The sequence below is a fragment of the Poecilia formosa genome, unplaced genomic scaffold (assembly GCF_000485575.1).
Source record: "Poecilia formosa unplaced genomic scaffold, Poecilia_formosa-5.1.2 Scaffold197, whole genome shotgun sequence".
NCBI classification, from domain to species: Eukaryota; Metazoa; Chordata; class Actinopteri; order Cyprinodontiformes; family Poeciliidae; genus Poecilia; species Poecilia formosa.
The window spans coordinates 463,042-480,108 of NW_006800136.1; the positions used below are offsets into that span (position 1 = coordinate 463,042).

The 17,067-nt window shown below is 41.4% G+C and overlaps 2 protein-coding genes and 1 long non-coding RNA gene across 5 annotated transcripts in view; 2 read left to right on the top strand and 1 right to left on the bottom strand.

Moving 5' to 3' along the window:
* dhx36 (DEAH (Asp-Glu-Ala-His) box polypeptide 36) overlaps nt 1-7,652 on the top strand; it is a 32,895-nt gene extending 25,243 nt beyond the window's left edge. For all 3 annotated transcript variants that reach the window (XM_007566673.2, XM_016678966.1, XM_016678967.1), the window contains 4 exons: nt 15-105; nt 3,432-3,552; nt 6,815-6,967; nt 7,074-7,652. In XM_007566673.2, coding sequence (XP_007566735.1) covers nt 15-105; nt 3,432-3,552; nt 6,815-6,967; nt 7,074-7,313 — 605 coding nt within the window. In that variant the 3' untranslated portion in view covers nt 7,314-7,652. The remainder of the gene's footprint in view (nt 1-14; nt 106-3,431; nt 3,553-6,814; nt 6,968-7,073) is intronic.
* A 2,544-nt stretch (nt 7,653-10,196) lies between these two features.
* Nucleotides 10,197-17,067, bottom strand: part of LOC103148060 (rho guanine nucleotide exchange factor 26) — a 43,715-nt gene continuing 36,844 nt past the window's right edge. Inside the window, exons 13-15 of the mRNA XM_007566675.2 lie at nt 12,333-12,403; nt 12,064-12,165; nt 10,197-10,933 (exon numbers count right to left, since the gene is read on the bottom strand). Of these exons, the coding sequence (XP_007566737.1) occupies nt 10,791-10,933; nt 12,064-12,165; nt 12,333-12,403 (316 nt within the window). The 3' untranslated portion in view covers nt 10,197-10,790. The remainder of the gene's footprint in view (nt 10,934-12,063; nt 12,166-12,332; nt 12,404-17,067) is intronic.
* LOC107837986 (uncharacterized) lies at nt 12,605-15,979 on the top strand. The gene is made up of 2 exons (XR_001664040.1): nt 12,605-14,043; nt 15,494-15,979. It is a non-coding gene; the product is annotated as an uncharacterized LOC107837986 (long non-coding RNA).

Genomic DNA, 17,067 nt, shown 5'->3' on the forward strand with positions numbered 1-17,067 from the left:
TTATATTTCCTCAGACAATGAGAAGTTGATCAAGGCAGTGATTGTTGCTGGGCTGTACCCTAAGGTGGCCATGATCCGACCCTCTTACAACAAAAAGAGACCTGGGTGAGTCTGTCAGTCCGAGAAAGCTCACAGTTGAGAAGTAAATTATCCATTGTGTCCTTTGTTTTGTTTTTTTGTTTTGTTTTTTTTTTCCTCTCCCTGAAAGACAAATGGTGCCAGCGCTACAGTCACTCATCACACTTCTAGAAGGAGTTTTGGAAGGGTACTGTGACAGTCGCAGCTGTGCGGCAACCGTGTTTCAAAAATTGTCAGAAAAAAAAAAAGAAAGAACGAAACAAAGGCACTTTTGCAGCTCAAGATCAATGCACTCATCACGGAGGTGCCCTGAGGCAGCTGTCATATGTGGCAGCTTTGACCTGTGTGCCAAACATAAATGGCTTTGGGAATGGCAGTTTTATTTATATATCACATTTCATTACATATCAACTCAGATTACAAGCAGTGTGCGATACCGTGCTGTAAAAGGAGTTTAACCCCTTACATGTCTCTTCTGTTTTTGCCTTGCTGAATGTCAGACAAGAGTGAATACAGAATACAGTTTTCAAATAATCAATCAGTTTATTTTTCTCTGTAAAAAAATAAATAAATGAATTGTTTTCCCCTTGGGGACGACTGCTGTCATTGATAGTTTCCAGCAGCTGGCAACGACTCCTTTACATCATTCTAGAGAAATGTTAATCCAGTCTTCTGCACAACTGTCTGAATCCAACATCTTTATATGAGATTTGAGCATGAACAGTTTGCTGAACGTTATGCCTCCGCATCTTTTTGGATTTTCGTCCAGACTTTGACCAAGCCACTCAAAAATATTCATTCTGTCTCTTTTTTTAAGACAGTCGCACGTTTCTACCTGCGGGGTTATTCTACTAAGGATCCGAGTTTACGTCTCTCAGATCCCGAAGCAGACAAGTCGATCAAACTGCCGTCACCACATTTGACGTTCGACGTTGTACACCAGATGTATCCCGGCGCACATCTTCCAAAAAAAGTTCACAACGTTTTGCCTTTAAGATGTTTCAGCCTACTTCGTGTTGTCGGACAGGTCCTAACAAAGTGAGGGTTAGCAGTAAACAGGCCCTTGAGTGTGTCTTTTAAAATTCAGGTTTGACTAATTAGCATTTATTAATGACCTTTTCACATAGGGCCAACTTGACATAGTTCATTTTTTTCCTTATTTTTAGATTAAGTCCTCATTTGAGGACTCCTTTGTGTATTTACGCTGATTGTGTTTGAGCTAAAACATGTACGTACGCCAGCAAAACAAAAGCTAAAGAAATCTGTAAGGGGGTGATAGTTTTTCACAGCACAGTTTATTTAAACGATATCAAGGGATCGCGCTTCTGTTTTAGCGCTTAGTGACACCTTCATGAATGCCATGAATTTCCACCGAGTCCTTTTCGTTTGCATGTGAAGCTAGCCGGTCGTAAGATAAAAGGATTTAATTGCTTGTGTAGGGGCTCTTTCCTTTGTTACCAAATCAATCTGCAGTTAGTTCTCTGCTGTGCAGCAGTCGGTTTTGTTTTGTTGCCACACACACACACACACACACACACACACACGCACACACATTTGGAACAGGATGTCACTTTAAACTTGGACATGATTATCAGACTTTCTGCTTTCTTTTGTTCTTCTGTTCTCTAGCAGACATGAAAGGAAGCATTCTGAGAATAACAAGCTAAATGCATGCGATTGGAATCCAGTTTTTTTTTTCTTCCAACAAATTTGATCTTGTCGGTTTTCGTACCACTGAGAACAGAATATGTGCAGACAGACGATTGGCCTTGAATGTGAGGCGTAAGACGTAATATTTCCTACTTTTCGAAAGGAAAAGTGTTTCTGAGCGATAGACTTTATATGAAAGTCAGAGCCGCCTTAACCTTGGATTTGAATTCTGTGAATGGTGTGTTGAAGTGTGATTTTACCACTTTACCATGGCAGGGTTTTTCTGTTAGACATAAGATCCAGTGAATAGAAGTGGTCAAAATGAGCGTGTCGTTACGTAACCCGTCACAAACACCTTTCGGCCGTAAAGCCTGATGTGGATGAGAAATGCAATGTGTGGTGGAAAACTTCAAATCTCATGGCATTTGAGAAAAGAAAATAATGCCCAAGAAGAAAACTATACAAATAAATCATTTTAAGTAGCAAAAATCCTCAGGTTGTAATGTTGTTAGGTTTAGAAATTTCACACAAAGTGACATTCATACACACCAAAAAAAAAAAATAAAAGGTCACAAGAAGCAAATCTGTCCTGCAACTTCACCTCATATTCCAGCCCCAGGAAACAGCTTCTGCTATGAAAGATGAAAGCATAAATATAACTTTCTGGTCACAAAGAGCTGAGAAATAATTAGAGAATGTTTGTGATGTTTCATCAAAAGATCCCTTGGCCCAACTTTTGAATGCGAAGCCCGATTTTTGTATTAATTTTTTTTCATGCCTTGGGATTGTGCTGCTGCCATTGTGGCCCTGGGAACATATTACTTGTAGAGGAAAAATGGATTCAATTAAATCAGAAAAATTCTCAAATGAACTCCGGACTTTCTGCTATGGAGGGGAGTCTCAATAGGAACAAGCCCAAGGTTTTCATATGACCCTCGTATTCCTCTGACTAAAGAGGGTTCTTTTTTTTTTCTTCTTCAATTATTTTATTCCTTTTATTAAAAGCAGGGTTGTGTTGAGTATTTATAAGTAAGAACTGCAAAAATTGTCGCAGTTTATAGAATCACAGAGATTCTCATTGGGGCTTTAGAGCAACAACTTTCGCTCTCTGAGGACGTTAAACGCCCAACGAACTCCCTACTCTGAGAGATTAACTCCATCCATCCAATCAGTGCTGAGATTTCTGAATTTGCTGAAGCTCACCCTGAACAGCCTCTGTAGGAAAACTATTTGGCTTTTTTACCCAGGAAGGCTTGCCTGACCTTTGACGACCCACATCCAGGGGTCTCAACCCGCTTCGGCCTGCGAATGAGTCAGACTGAGTCGGATTCACAGATCACGTTCAATGATGGTTGTTCTTCCTCTATTTTGAAACTTGCCCTTGATTCTGAGCCAGATATTCTTTAGTGACTCGCATGGAGCCCCAGTGGTGCTGCTTTGGGCTTAAGGCAACCTTTGAAAACCTTCTGTACATTTATGAACCGTACAGCAAGGCGTATTTTACCAACTTGAGATTAAAGACGCTGAATCGGATAACTGAATGTTCACAATTTCTGTAAAACTGTATATGTTTCTTTCATTAGTAATGCTTTGGGAGGGTCAGTGATGTTTAAATTTAGCAGCACCGGTTGTTTTTGCTTGTTGAAGTAGAATCCACCAAGTACGTCAAGATGAGCTTTGCTGTTTCGTCTCGTCCACCTCAGGGTCAAGGTGTACACCCAGACCGACGGAAAAGTGTGTATCCATCCCAAATCTGTCAATGCTGAAGAGAGGGAATTCAACTACACATGGCTCATTTACCACCTGAAGATGAGAACCAGCAGCGTAAGTAAACGGACGTTTTGTTTTGTAACAGCGGTAGAACAAACTGTGTGTGTGAGAGCGAAGAGCGTCGTTTGAGGAAATTCTGATCTGCAAAATGTAGTTTTACGGTTGTGAGAGTGTGAAGACATACTAACCAGTCTTCTGGAGCGTCAGAGATTATTTTCCTCTCCTCGCCTGTACAGCATCATCAGAACGTATTTTGTCTTCCTACAGTCTTTTTTTTTTTTTTTTTCCTTTTCTGTCACTCTTCAATATTTCACATCATCAAACAAATTGATCATTTTCAGGACCCTCTTGAAAATGAGATCTAGATCTCGATGGAGTTTTGCCTGGTTAAATAAAGGAAATAAAAACAATTTGAATTTATAGCAAAGATAACCTCTGTAAATGGAAAAAAAAATCCAAATGAGCCAAAACATTATTTAATTTCTGAAGGTCAAACAGACTGTATTCAAACCATCCTTACTTTATTAAAAACAAACAAACAAAAAAAAAAAAAACGTCACCTGTTTCACCTAACACCTGGCTGTGGGACCTTTGCCTGCAAAAAACAACAATTTGCAATGACTGGCAGTAAGTCTTTTACTTCACCATGTAGAAACTTTAGTCTTTATTCACTTCACCTCCTGTGCGGCGTTTTTGTTTTGTTTTTTTTCCCCAAAAATATCTTGCCGTTTGAGCGCATCGCTGGCGGAAAATCTCCACCTGTGAAACCCCCGGCGTGAACAACAACAACAACAACAACAACCGCCGCTAAAAACACAAGCCTGTATTGTTCGTGTCTTCTTCTGCACATTTCTGCTCGTGTGTGAAAACGGCTTTTGGGATTCTGCCTGGCCTCTTCTGGAGACCACCTGTGAGAGGATTTGGAAGCATCAGTGGCCAAAGGTTGGCGGCGGTGCCTCGCCGGCTTTGCACTTAATGAATATTTGATTAAAAACGCCGCCTTTCAACTCCCTCTCAAAGGCTGTTGGGCTTCAAAGCTTCCAGGCACAATGCAAGAAGCGGTCAGAGGGGCGAACCAGTCAATGCCGATTCCTGACCGCAACACTCAAAAGCGTCATCCTTTATTTTTTCTTTTTTTTAAATAAAGTAATAAAGCCGTCCTCAGACTCTTGTTTTCTTCATCTATCTGTCTTTGTTGGTCCTGCCCGAGAGCCGCTGCTCTGCAGGAAATAAAACCAGGTTTCATAGAGAAATTGCTCCGATTGCATCCTGGACCTTCGTCATCTCTGTGTCGACGAAGAAAACGCGTTGGGCTGTAATTTACCTTTGTGTGTCTCATTTAAATCTTTTCCTTTTGTTTAGTTTTTTTTTTTTTTTTTCCCTCTCGCTCAATGCCGCGCTGCTGCGTTCGCAGAGTGAAGTATTCAGACAGCGTGAGATTTCCAAGGTTATTTTCTCGCTAAGAGAGAAGGAGGCAGACGAGTGGAGAAGCAGAAAAGAGGGGGGAACCGAGGAAAATGTGGGATGACGTTAAACTTGATCTCCTCTGACGCACTTGTCCCCGGTGATCCATTACATCACAGACTTATAGGGTGAATGTCGGTGTGCCGGCTCTCTCTGCTCATTTCCTTTCCACTGACTCGACCCTTAATTTTCAGCTTGTTTTATACCGCCGGAATATAAATAGGTTTCGTTTTGACCTTTTTGTCTTTTTAATTTATCGTCAGAAAGTTTGCGTTTTTAAAAGGACACTGTAGGGTTTTCTTTTTTTTGTTTTCTTTTGTTTTTTATCTTGAGTGCAGTGAATGTGCTTCACGTTGTTTGTTGGGCAATATACAGCACAGGTCAGAGGTCAACATGAACCTATAACATTACTTTTGTTTTTTTTGTTGTTTCTTTTGCTGGATGGAATGATAAGGCAGCCAACAATATGACTGGAAAACAAGACTAAGATTGAAACTGAACATAAACATGAACCAACACAGGGATAAAATGTCCTTGAGCGAATTTGCTTTCTGAAAACATCGTGAGTCCCTAGCATTGTTCTGACTGGAATTTTGACTGTTTTTTTTTTTTTCTTGTTCAAGAATACGCAAACTTATTGAGTTAAAATAATAGTAGGATTTTTTTGTGATGAATTGATTGTTGAAAAAGTGTCAACTAATCTAGTAATGACTCGTTAACTGGAGAATAAAGACTCAAAAAAAGGACGTTTGCTGAAGTACGACATATTCAGAGCAGTAATTTAGCAAAAACTGTTCAAATTTTTTTACTTTTTGCCATCTAAGATAAAAAAAACCATCTTTGTTTGTAAATATGTTATACCCAGAACTCCTTAAGTGGTATAGTTTTAGCTTCAACATGATCTAGTATACACTAAAGGAATGCTGTGTTACAGCATATTTGGCAATGAAATGTTTCTTTTCTTTTTCTAAAAAAAAGGAATTGAATCATTTACATCTTTTATTGCATTTCTAATATTGTATAAAAAGGCTTAAGCAGTAAAATAAAAAATCAGCAGTTTGCCAATTATTTTTTTTTAATCCAATTAACCGGCGGAACAAATGACAGAATAATCAATTACATACTAAAATAATTGCTAGTTGCAGCCCTAATTAACTTGAGTTTCTTTCCATGGTTTCGACTTTGTGCAGAGAAAACCACATTACATCTAAACTTATTTTTAAGGCACTGAATGTTCTGCTATCAATGGCCTTGATGAGAATATGTGAAATTCTGACTAACAGCTTTGTAAAATAAAGATGTGCTAATTGGCAGACATTGTGATTATTTTGATTTCAGTCAGAATCAATACATTGATTAGTACTTTGCAGTGACTTTATGAAACGATCAGTTATTTCTGTTCTGTTATCATTCTTCTGAAATAAGATTTTGTTTCGATTTTAGTTGTTTTATGTTTAAAAGCCATGTTTTTTTTTGTTATTTAGGTAAAAAAAAAAAAAAAAGGAGTATTACACTCAGCTTTCAGGGTTTTCAGTCCTTCATTTCGTGCCTGGCAGAGCGAGCTGCTTTACATGAGCAGCTGTCGGCCGAGGATGTGAAATGAATAGAAAGAGTGTGGCACATTAGGGAGATTCACAGATGGGGCAGGATGACATTTCTCCTCACACCAGAGGCACCGAAACACATTTCAAACTGGCACAGCCTCTCTCTTCACTAATGGGACACTTTCAGCCCACACCGCGGCGCAGCTGTCGGCCTGAGCAGCGACGCCGCTCCCCGTCACCGAAACATATTAATCTGCTTCAACGATGCCGTAATTGCACGTATGCGCCATGTCGCCGTCTCCCTTCAGATCTTCCTGTACGACTGCACCGAGGTGTCGCCGTTCTCGCTGCTGTTCTTCGGGGGAGACATCACCATCCAGAAAGACGAGGGCCAGGAGACCGTCGCGGTCGACCGCTGGATCGTCTTCAGGTCCCCGGCGCGCATCGCTCATCTTGTTAAGGTGATCCAAGCCGACGCCAGATGCTGGTTTTATCCCGACGTGTCGTTTGTTTTACCTTTTTTGTTTTTCTTCTTTTTCTAATCACTCTCCGTTTTGTGTCCTGCAGAGTTTGAAGAGGGAGCTGGATTCGCTGCTGCAAGACAAAATCAGCAACCCAGCTCCTGTGGATTGGGATAACCGCCAGTCCAAAGACTGCGCCGTCATCACAGCCATCATAGACCTCATCACTACCGAGGAAAGGCCTGCAGGCAGCAGCAAGGACGACGGCAAGACGTGGGCGTCTGCTCCCAGCGGAAGGCACTCTTACTTCGACGATGACGATGACAATGACGACGATGATGATTGAAAGTGGCCGGGCGTTTGGCTGGCGATGAAGAGAGGAGGCTTTCACGATGACTGCACATTCAGACATGAGTTTGTTGGAATATTTATGATAGACAGCTGGCCTCCTTGATGCTTCTGCTTGGTTTTAAACTTTACTGCTCCCTAGATGCTGAAGGCCAAACACGGAAGGCTTAGAGTGCTGAAAAAATGAAAATGAATTGTGCTTCTCTTTCGCGTTTTAAGATTATTCAAGGACCAACCTGTCTGTATGCATCCTTTTTTTGTTTAGTTTGTACATTTTATGTTTGGGAAAGTTTCACCTTTCTTTCACATTATGCAATAAAGAAGCTACTTAAAATCACTCTGTGCGACGTCTGCCACCTTTTCAGTTAAATGCCTAGAGAGAGGGTGTTTTCACACATGGTAGTCTGGTACAGTGGGTTCGATTAGCGACCAGAATGACAACATTTGTTCCATTTTCAGCTGGTACGGTTCACACTCTGACCGCACTGTGTCAAAGGATCCAAGCCCTGTGAAAAACCTGTTCACCCTGTGGTGGCGCTGTGCAGGAACCGTTGTAGGAAACGACACGAAAGCCTCTGAAGAAGACATAAACTCAAGTTCTTTTCTTGCAAACTGTAAACAAAACTGGAGTAATGTCAGATTTAAAGTTGAAGGATTTCTCGCCTGTCATTCGTAAAAGTAATTGTCTCCTGCTAGAAATAAGCCAGCACGCTTGTTTTGGTCTTATTTACCCAGAATACCCTCTGCTGCTTGCTTTTGGAGCGGTCTCCGGCCCGCTTGGCTTTCACATATGCATTCGAACTGCGCCAGAGTTCACTTCAACCGAACCGACACACGGGTCCTGAAATACTGTTGAACGTTTACTGATACCATCCACTTTTATCTCTACAGCTTAGGTTTTTAACATTTTTTTGTCCAGAATTGGGTTAGCAGCAGGAATGCAAGTGTTGCAGCCCATTTCTTCAGTACCACTGTGTGTACTTTCTTTTGAAGCACAGACTCCAGTTGCGGGCCACATCTTGTGAATCTCTCTCAAACTCTTGGCCTGAGCTTTGCTGTCCTCTTTATTCCAGCTGCTCCTTTTCTTTCCTCAGTTTATCCTTCCACTCTATGTTCCATTAATATGCTTGCATACGGCATTTTGAACTGCCAGGTTCCTTGTCTCACACACCGTGGTGTTGAAACTGAACTGGAGAGTCGAGGGTGAGGATGTCTACAAGACGGGACAGGCTGTACTTTGAGGAATCTTAGCTCTTTCAGTGTTTCCAGCAAGATACTGTGCAAGTCTGTTGTGAAGGGTGTAATTTCTCCGAATAGACACTAGGTGGTGAAAGAGTTCCTTCCTCTGGACAAAAAAGTGTCCTTCTGAAATTTTTTTTTTTTTTTTTACTTGCATGTATAATTATGTAGCATTTCCGGATCTCACCCCACCTCATGCAGACACTTGATTAAGAGAGATCCATCACACTTGATCAACAAATTTATTTCAAAATGTATTCACTGACAAAAAGATGTAAAAGTGATCTGACACCATCTATTATCATCAGCAATAAGCATGTACGTATAAATATATATAAATGTGTGGATTTAAAATGCTTCCTAACTCTGTCGACATTAATGTGGTGTTGCTGCACTTTGTTGTTGCCAGTTTGTTAGAGACCGACCTGTAGAGCACTAAACATGAGTAAACACAGTCCAGCATCAGACAACATTCGACTGTTGATTTGAAACGGGTTTATTGTGTGGTGTTCAAGCTGTGCCTGTACTAAATCTCGCACTACCAAGGCAGCCAGAGGTTTCACGTGCCGCACAAGGTACGGCGTTTTCCCCACTTACACACCTGCTGCGCAAAATATGTTAAAATATATATGTATTTTTTAAGGTTTTGTATTTCTCTATTTAAAATGTTGAACTACGGCAATAAATGTAATTTCCAATAAATGATAAAGATTCATGTGTAACGTTTGCAAGAGCATCTGACCGAACATCAGTTCTTTGATGACATGGTGACGGCAAAACAAAACTGCAAAAGCTTTCAGTCTGTCGATATGCAGAATGAAATGATCACTTGGAAAACGACATGGAGAGCAATTACACTTTTATTAAGAGACTAATTAAAATGGCTTTTTCTTTTCTTCTGATATAAATCTGTAAGAAAACACAAATGTTACTGTACATATTTACACATGCAAATCTGTTGCTTTTTTTTTTTTGCTTTTTTTGAAAATAGTTACAAAAGGAGGAATTTGTTGAAGCAAAAGAAGTTCATGCATTAATTTCTGCTTTTTTCTTTTTTTTTTTCCTGAGTGCAAACGTAAAGCCACACAAGAGGTGTGTGTCCATATGGAGGGATGGAGAGGGGTTTATTCTGTACAACAAAACCTCAGCTTGTGGTCAAACATCACTGTTAAGTCCAGAGCTGTTGGCTTGATAAATTGTGTTATCGCCATCCATTGGTCAGGCCATTTTTTTCTTTTTTTTTCTCCCCCCTTTAGCCGAGCAACAATAAATGATGACTCACACACCGGACAATCGCATTAAAAGCAGGGGCCAGGCAGGGGTCTGGTCTCACCGACGGCAGACGCACAATTTCTTCAGCGTCACATGCATTCATAAAATATACATACATGGGATTATTTATACACCGCCACGTCTGGTTTGCATCAATAGTGATATTTCTCGCCGTTCAAACTGCAGAACTGATGGAGTGGGGGGGGGGCAGGGGGGAAATAATGGTGCTTGAGACGTAAATGTAGAGTCTGATTCATGAGGGTGACATTAACCGCTGACAAACGGCAAGTTGGAGTGCAGATACTCGGCCCTTCTGCCCGACTGGATGCCATAATAGATCCCTTCTTCTTTCCTGATGGCTGTAATTTGTTTTTGTTTTTATTATTTTTTAATCAGCTTTGAGTATTTACATCTCTATGTACATATGGATTTCGATTTGATCTTCTGCTCGGCTGTTGCTTGAAACACATTTCCAAGCTTGTAGCGACACGAGTTACCGGGGCGGTGGGGGGGAGGGGGGCGTTTCATCGGCCGGCCGGAGCCTCGTTAGCGGGGCGCGCCTGGGCTGCTGTCAGATTCCCTCTAATTGGGTTTGCTTTACCTCCCGCAGCGCCATTGTAATCATTACGCAGCACGCCACTTACAAAAAAAAAAAAACCAACAAAAAAACACATTTATTAATTTAACAACAACAGTTGTTACGTGGCAGGGTGTTGACAGCAGCTGCTTCGGCTGCGGTGTGCGTGGAGTTTTTCCTCAACCAGCCGGAGAGTTAATCAGTGTGACACATCCCCGCTGTCGGGGCCACCCCCACCCCCACCCACTCGGAGAGCGATAGCTAATTAAAGGAATCCGCTTTAGTTTTTGTTCTCCTCCCGAGTCGGTGCTCAGCAGGATGAAACCCGGGCAGGTGCTGAATCCGCAGCCGAAAAGTTCAGCCGGACGGTCTCTCGGTCGGCGCGGCTCACACGTTGGTCTCCAGCCCCTGCAGCCGGTCCATCCTCTGCATGTTGCGTTCGATGGTGGCCTGGCACGTGATCTCCTCGCCGCACTCCGCGGGAAACCACCCGGCCTCGCCGTCGCGCAGCCGCTCGCCTTCGTACCAGCCTGAGGGAGGGAGAGAGAGAGAGCCGCACTCGCGTCAAGCCTCTACTTATGCAGCGTAGATGGTTTTCTTTTTTTTTCTTTTTTATTTTTTTTTTGTGATGTTGTTGTGTCCCTTTGACGAGAAAGCCTGTTGCTATGGTCACCGAAGCGGCAATTAACTTCCAGGCTTTTGGGTAGAGATGGATGGGGGGCAGGGGTGAGGATTTCAAACACATCAGGTCCATTATGTGAAAGAGATAGGTAGCAAAAAGGGAGAGGAGCGCGAGTGTGAGCGCATGATGAAAGGAAATTGAGGCAAGATGGTGAAAACTCAGAAGAACGGCTCAATGAACCAGATCATTAAAAAGTTGATTTATTTCAGTAATTCAATTCAGCGGGTTAAATGTGTTTACTACGGAGATCTGCAACCACAGTGATGCAATTTCAGGATTTATTTAGGTCAATTTTGATTTCTACAGATAACAGCTAAAAAAAAAAATTTTTTTTTTTTTTTGGAAATTAGAATATTAGTAGTTGTATATTTAAAAAAAAAAGTCTTTTGAAACAGAAATTGGTTATTACTAAGCCGCTACATGTCACTGCTCTTCACAGAGAGCTCTTTATCCAAGCATATTTCTGGAAAGCTTAGTGGAAGAAAAAATTATGGTTGGAAAAAAAAAGGGTAAGTTAAATCAGTTAATAGGATATGGACAAACTCTTAAACAATGAAGCTCCTCATGCTCCTTAAAACATGTCTTGGGTCTACAACCCCCTCACAGCTGCAGTTGCCACAGTTTTCCTTCCACTCAACTTTCTGTGAGTGTGGTTACTGCTTCGTTGGCAACAATCTTTTGTGATCTGTCAACAATTTTCCCCATGACTGTGTGGACCATAACGCATTTCTGTAGTTATATCTTCTGTTATTAGTCTTATGTAATATTCAGATTTTCTAAGTGTAGCTCAGCTGTAAACCACAATTATCAAAATAAACAGAAAAAAACACCCTAAAATATTAAAATCTGTGTGTGAGCCGTCTAATAGATGAGTTTCGCCCTCCTTTAACCGACTGAAATAATGTTTTCTCAATGATGCTGCTGTCTGTCGAGACGAACAAAAGTATATAATGGAGCTTCGTAGGAAAGGCGACGTACCGTCCACGTGCTGGGAGACCAGCACCACGTCGGCCACCTGCAGCGACAGCTCGTCTGGCTGCTTCGCCGTGTACGTCCTTATCACCTCAACCTGCGTAACATCTGGAAGAGCAAGAGAGAAAAAAAACAAAAAAAAAACACTGCCTTAGAAGTGTTTTAGAGTTCCAGAACTCACAATTACATTGACGTTCAGTTTCGCAGAAGGGCCACAAGGTGGTGCAATGAGCTCAAAAAGGAGATTTTTTTTTTTTTTTTTTGAGAAGACTTACTGGTTCTGTCATGTCTCCTGTCATTGTTGTCATTCTGGCCCAGGGCACTGATCCAGCGTGCGCGCTCATTCCTAAACAAACAAACAAACAAAAAAAACATTTCTTTGAAAAACGTTTCCAGAGTTTCACTTTTAAAACTACAGATGTTTGACACCTTTGTTTTCAACAGGAAGTTTTCCCTTCCCCCCCTTTTTCCAGCCCCTATTCAGCGTGAAAGCGCCGAGATAAAACGAGCACAAAGGGCTGATTCTCGGTGGAGGACAGACCTGCTCTTGCTTTCTTCCGCTCCCCCCGCGCGCGCTCCGTGGGAAACGAAGTAGGTGGAGCCGCACGGGTTGGATCCTGTGAAACCAGATACCATCTCACCTGCTCCGAAGAATTCCCACCAAGCGGAGGGGGGGGAGATGGAGGGAGCGATAAAGAGAAACTGGGGTGGGGGGAGAGGTGGAAAATGAAGGAGAGGATGGTTCATTCAGAGGCCTGGGTGACTCAGGTGTTGGTGGCCTCCAAACACACACAGTTGCACAAAAGTAGCTGAAAGCAGCGGACCAGACGTGAGTCAGATCTCATTATTGCGCTTCCACCGAGTTCTGATGGGTTTTTGTAAAGAAGCTCTTTATGTTTGTGCTGGTCATCAAGCTGCCCACACAGCAGCAACCAGAGCAGCAACTTTTGGGTTTTAATTGAGCCATTAGGACCTGTTTTCTTTTAGTGTTGACTGAAAAAAAAAACACTTCCATTCAGAGTCCAAAAATTAGTGTTGTTTTTTTGTTATTTTTAGATCAGACTTTAATCTGATAAATGATACTTGTATTCTAATTGTCAAAGGTGTGCTTAGTTATGTAACAAAATGCTTTCTTTTGCATTGTTAGTGTGAGCTGGTGATTATGTAAGGACATGATCCTTTAGCCGATGACCAGGGTTGAGGTGTTACTGATAAAACTGCTAAAATGCTCCATCACACTATCCTTTTATGTCCTGTTCATAAATTAACACAGTGGTGCCCCTCCCACACCTGCTGCTGATATTAGATGGTTGCTCTATTTTGTTTGTGGCAAAAATGATGAATACAGCTGGATTTAAATATTTCTGACTGCAAAAAAACAGATATTTCACTGCGTTAAAGGGGCAGTATTACATATTTTACAGTCATTTTATAGCACAGTCAAGTAACTATGTTGCATTCAGTTATTATAAAAACGCTGTACATATCAAACATTGCATAGAAGAAATTTCACTTCGCAATTCGATGCCTTGAAATTGGGCTTCTGCCTCTTTAAGAGGCTCTCGCTCTTTCTGATACTCCGCCTCCAGTATGCCGTTACAACAGTGATTCTAATTACGCCGTTTACGGTCGTTCTTAGGAGCGCTGGACTGACAAGTGGTCCATCCGATGACCTCAGCAGACTCGCAGTTTCACCAGGTGTTTGCTAATTGCTGCTGCTGCTATAATTAGCTGAGGGCGGAAGTGAGGAAGGTGAGGGGAGAGGCGAAAGCTCGGCTGCTCCAAGGAGGAGCTTTGTGGAAATAGGCGGAGCTTTGTGAGCACAAGCGCTTAGGCAGTCCTAAATGGTTGCCGTGGGAGATTCAAGGATTCCTCAAACGTGCATGAAAGAATCAAAGCAACACTCCAGGAACTTTTTGAGGGAATAACATGATAATATGATGTGAAGCTCAAAAAATTGAGTTTCACATAACAGCCTCTCTTAATGTCAATGTCAAATTTATTTATATAGCACTTTAAAACAGGTATAAAACTGCACCAAAGTGCTGTACAAGAACGATAACACAAATGACAAAACGGAGCACAAAACAATAAATACATCAATTAAATGCCAAAGAGTAAAAATGAGTTTTAAGAAGTGATTTAAAATGATCCAGGCTGTGGGCAGATGTAATCTGAAAAGGTAAGTTATTCCATAAAACAGGAGCAGCAACAGAAAAAGCTCGATCTCCTTTCCTCTTAAGTCGAGTCTGAGGAACTGTCAGTAATAGCTGATTATTTGATCGTAAAGTTCTGGACACAGACTGGAATTTTAAAATGTCCCGAAGATAATTTAACTTTTGCTAAAAGCCGAAGGTTGTAGAAACTCGATTAAACGACAGAACTAACTTGTTTATCTAGCTTTAAAGAGCTGTCAAAAATGAAACCAAGATTCCTAGCAGAGGTCTGACAAGACCGAACCAAGGAGCAAAGAATCTGATCTGGATTTGTAGTCTGAAGTTTTTGACCAAATAATAGAACTTGAGTTTTGCTTTCATTGAGGTGAAGAAAGTTTTCTTCCATCCATAATTTAACTTCAGCTAAACAGTTTATCAACAGCTGAAGAGAATCATTTGTACCATTTTCCATTTTAAGGGGCAAATAAATCTGGATGTCATCTGCAAAGCAATGAAAGGAAATATTAAATTTTTGGACAATCTTACCAAGAGGCAGTAAATACCAGATAAACAAAATGGGCCTTAAAATTGACCCTTGGGGAACACCATACTTTAAAGGTCTGGCCCCAGAACAGGATTGGTCAAGATGAACAGAGAAAGTTCTGTTTCCTAAATAAGATTTAAACCATTCGAATACTGAGCCTCGCAGGCCAATACAGTGTTTTAATCTATGAGCAACTTTAAACCCAGACTAAAACTTCTCAGTTATATTATTATCTTTTAAAAACATTTCTAGCTGAATAAAAACTGATTTTTCAAGAATTTTAGATAAAAAAGGCAATTTAGAAATGGGCCCGAAATTTGCTAAGTCACTGGAGTCTAGATTGGGTTTTTTAAGAAGTGGTATGACCACAGCATGTTTAAGAGTAGATGGGACACAACCTGACTGCAATGAGGTATTTATCACCTTAAGAATATAGCTGCCAAAAATAAGAAAAATGTCTTTTATCAGACGAGTAGGAAGACAGTCCAATGGATAATTTGAAGGCTGCAGATGCTTAATAACCAAAGTCAGTTCATCTATAGAAACTAGCTGAAAATGCTCCAGAATAGCTAATCATTGTGGCATTCCATGGGAATCTGAATCTACCAGCTTATTCGAGCCTCTAAGAGCTTCAATCTTTTCTATAAAAAACTTAGAAAAAGCCTCACAATGTTCAACAGAGCCTAAAGGGATAGATATAATCAAGGGATTGACAATCCTATCCAGGACTCTTAAGATACACGTCTCCTATAAGTAAAGAAACGGTTACTGACAACCACACACAACAATCCTTTTAAAAATCCCTTTAAATCACACGTGTCAATACTTAGAAGCATTAAAAGCATCATGTGTTTCTCACTCAATTTCATGGACATCAATGTGCCTCCTGTGGCTCAGACAGCTGTTTGCTTTTCTCGACAGCCGGGCCTGCATGCCAACGGTTGGATGCAAACGTGCGCGCAAAACAAAAGTCCCGACAGGTCGGCCTCTCGCTCAAAACAGCTGAAACAACCAACAAATACAAGCGCAGGCATCGGCAGGGCCAACGCATGTGAGACGTACTTAGACTCGTTTGGTATGCGCGCTGATAGCAGGTGCTTGCCCCCCCTCACCCCTCCCGCCTTCCCCTCCCATTGACCGAAAAGCCTGTGCAGAATCGGTCTATTCATTGTAGTGAGACTTCCTCCGGCTTCAGCCATTCATCCTGCCGATGAGAAAGGAATGCCAAGATACATAAATCCATTGTGAAAGGCTCGTGTTTCACCTCTGAAAAGAAAAGAGAGTCTCGCCGGGTGGATTGCGAAACCTCTTGCACACAAATGGCTCGAGAGTGATGACAGCCCCTTCTCTGACCTTCCTTCCTGCGTCGGATGACCCAAACATCACCGCCCAGACTTTTGGGTATTCGTCCCCGCTTCGTCTTACAACTCAATTTCCCTCCAACTGGTTTGTTTACTCTCTGTTGGGTCGGCCTTCCATGCTGCTGCTGCTGCAGCAATGCTGTGAAAACTGTTATCTTACCTTTATCCATCACTGCATATCAATATGAGAAATTATTTCTGTTGTTATTGCCATAGTCAATATTATACAGTAGATATGAATATAGAAAATATTAAGAAAGACTGTCAAAACCAAGTTAACATGAATAGTAATATATTGGATGATGCTACTAATGTAAGAGAGGTGGATGCAAAAATCTGTCAACGTGTAAACATACTTTACTGCTGTTCTTTTGTAGTGTGTATGTAACTATTCTCTTACTAGACTACGATTGAACCGTTTAAACAATAACAAGTAAACCATAAAAAACTGTTTTCAACTAATGATTTTTAACCTGTTAAATGGACAAAAACGTCAATTAAACCTAGACGGGCGTTATGTAGAAAAAAAAGAATCATCCCCCTTCTTTAAAAAAAAATAAAAAAAATAATGAATGAACTTTTCTGAACCACATTTTGGCAACAATTCAAGTTGACACTCTCCAGATCTGATCACAGTCACGCCTTCAGAGCTTCAACAGAACCTGTCAGACAACACGACGTAGGCCAAAAAAGATCTGTAAAAAGCAACATGCTGTGCCTTTAATGAGGAGACATTGCACCGATTCTGGTTCAGCTCAGGTCATCGTTCGTGTTCCAACAATAATCACGAACACCCGAACTTCCTAATTACTGGTCGGACACAACCGCAGCGCAGTCATGGAAATCCCCGAGCATCTGCGACTTGCACGTTACATTTCCCATCAACAACTTTCCCGTTATCACATCTAAACGAAAGCAGACAGAGTAGACGAAGAGGGGGGTAAAAAAA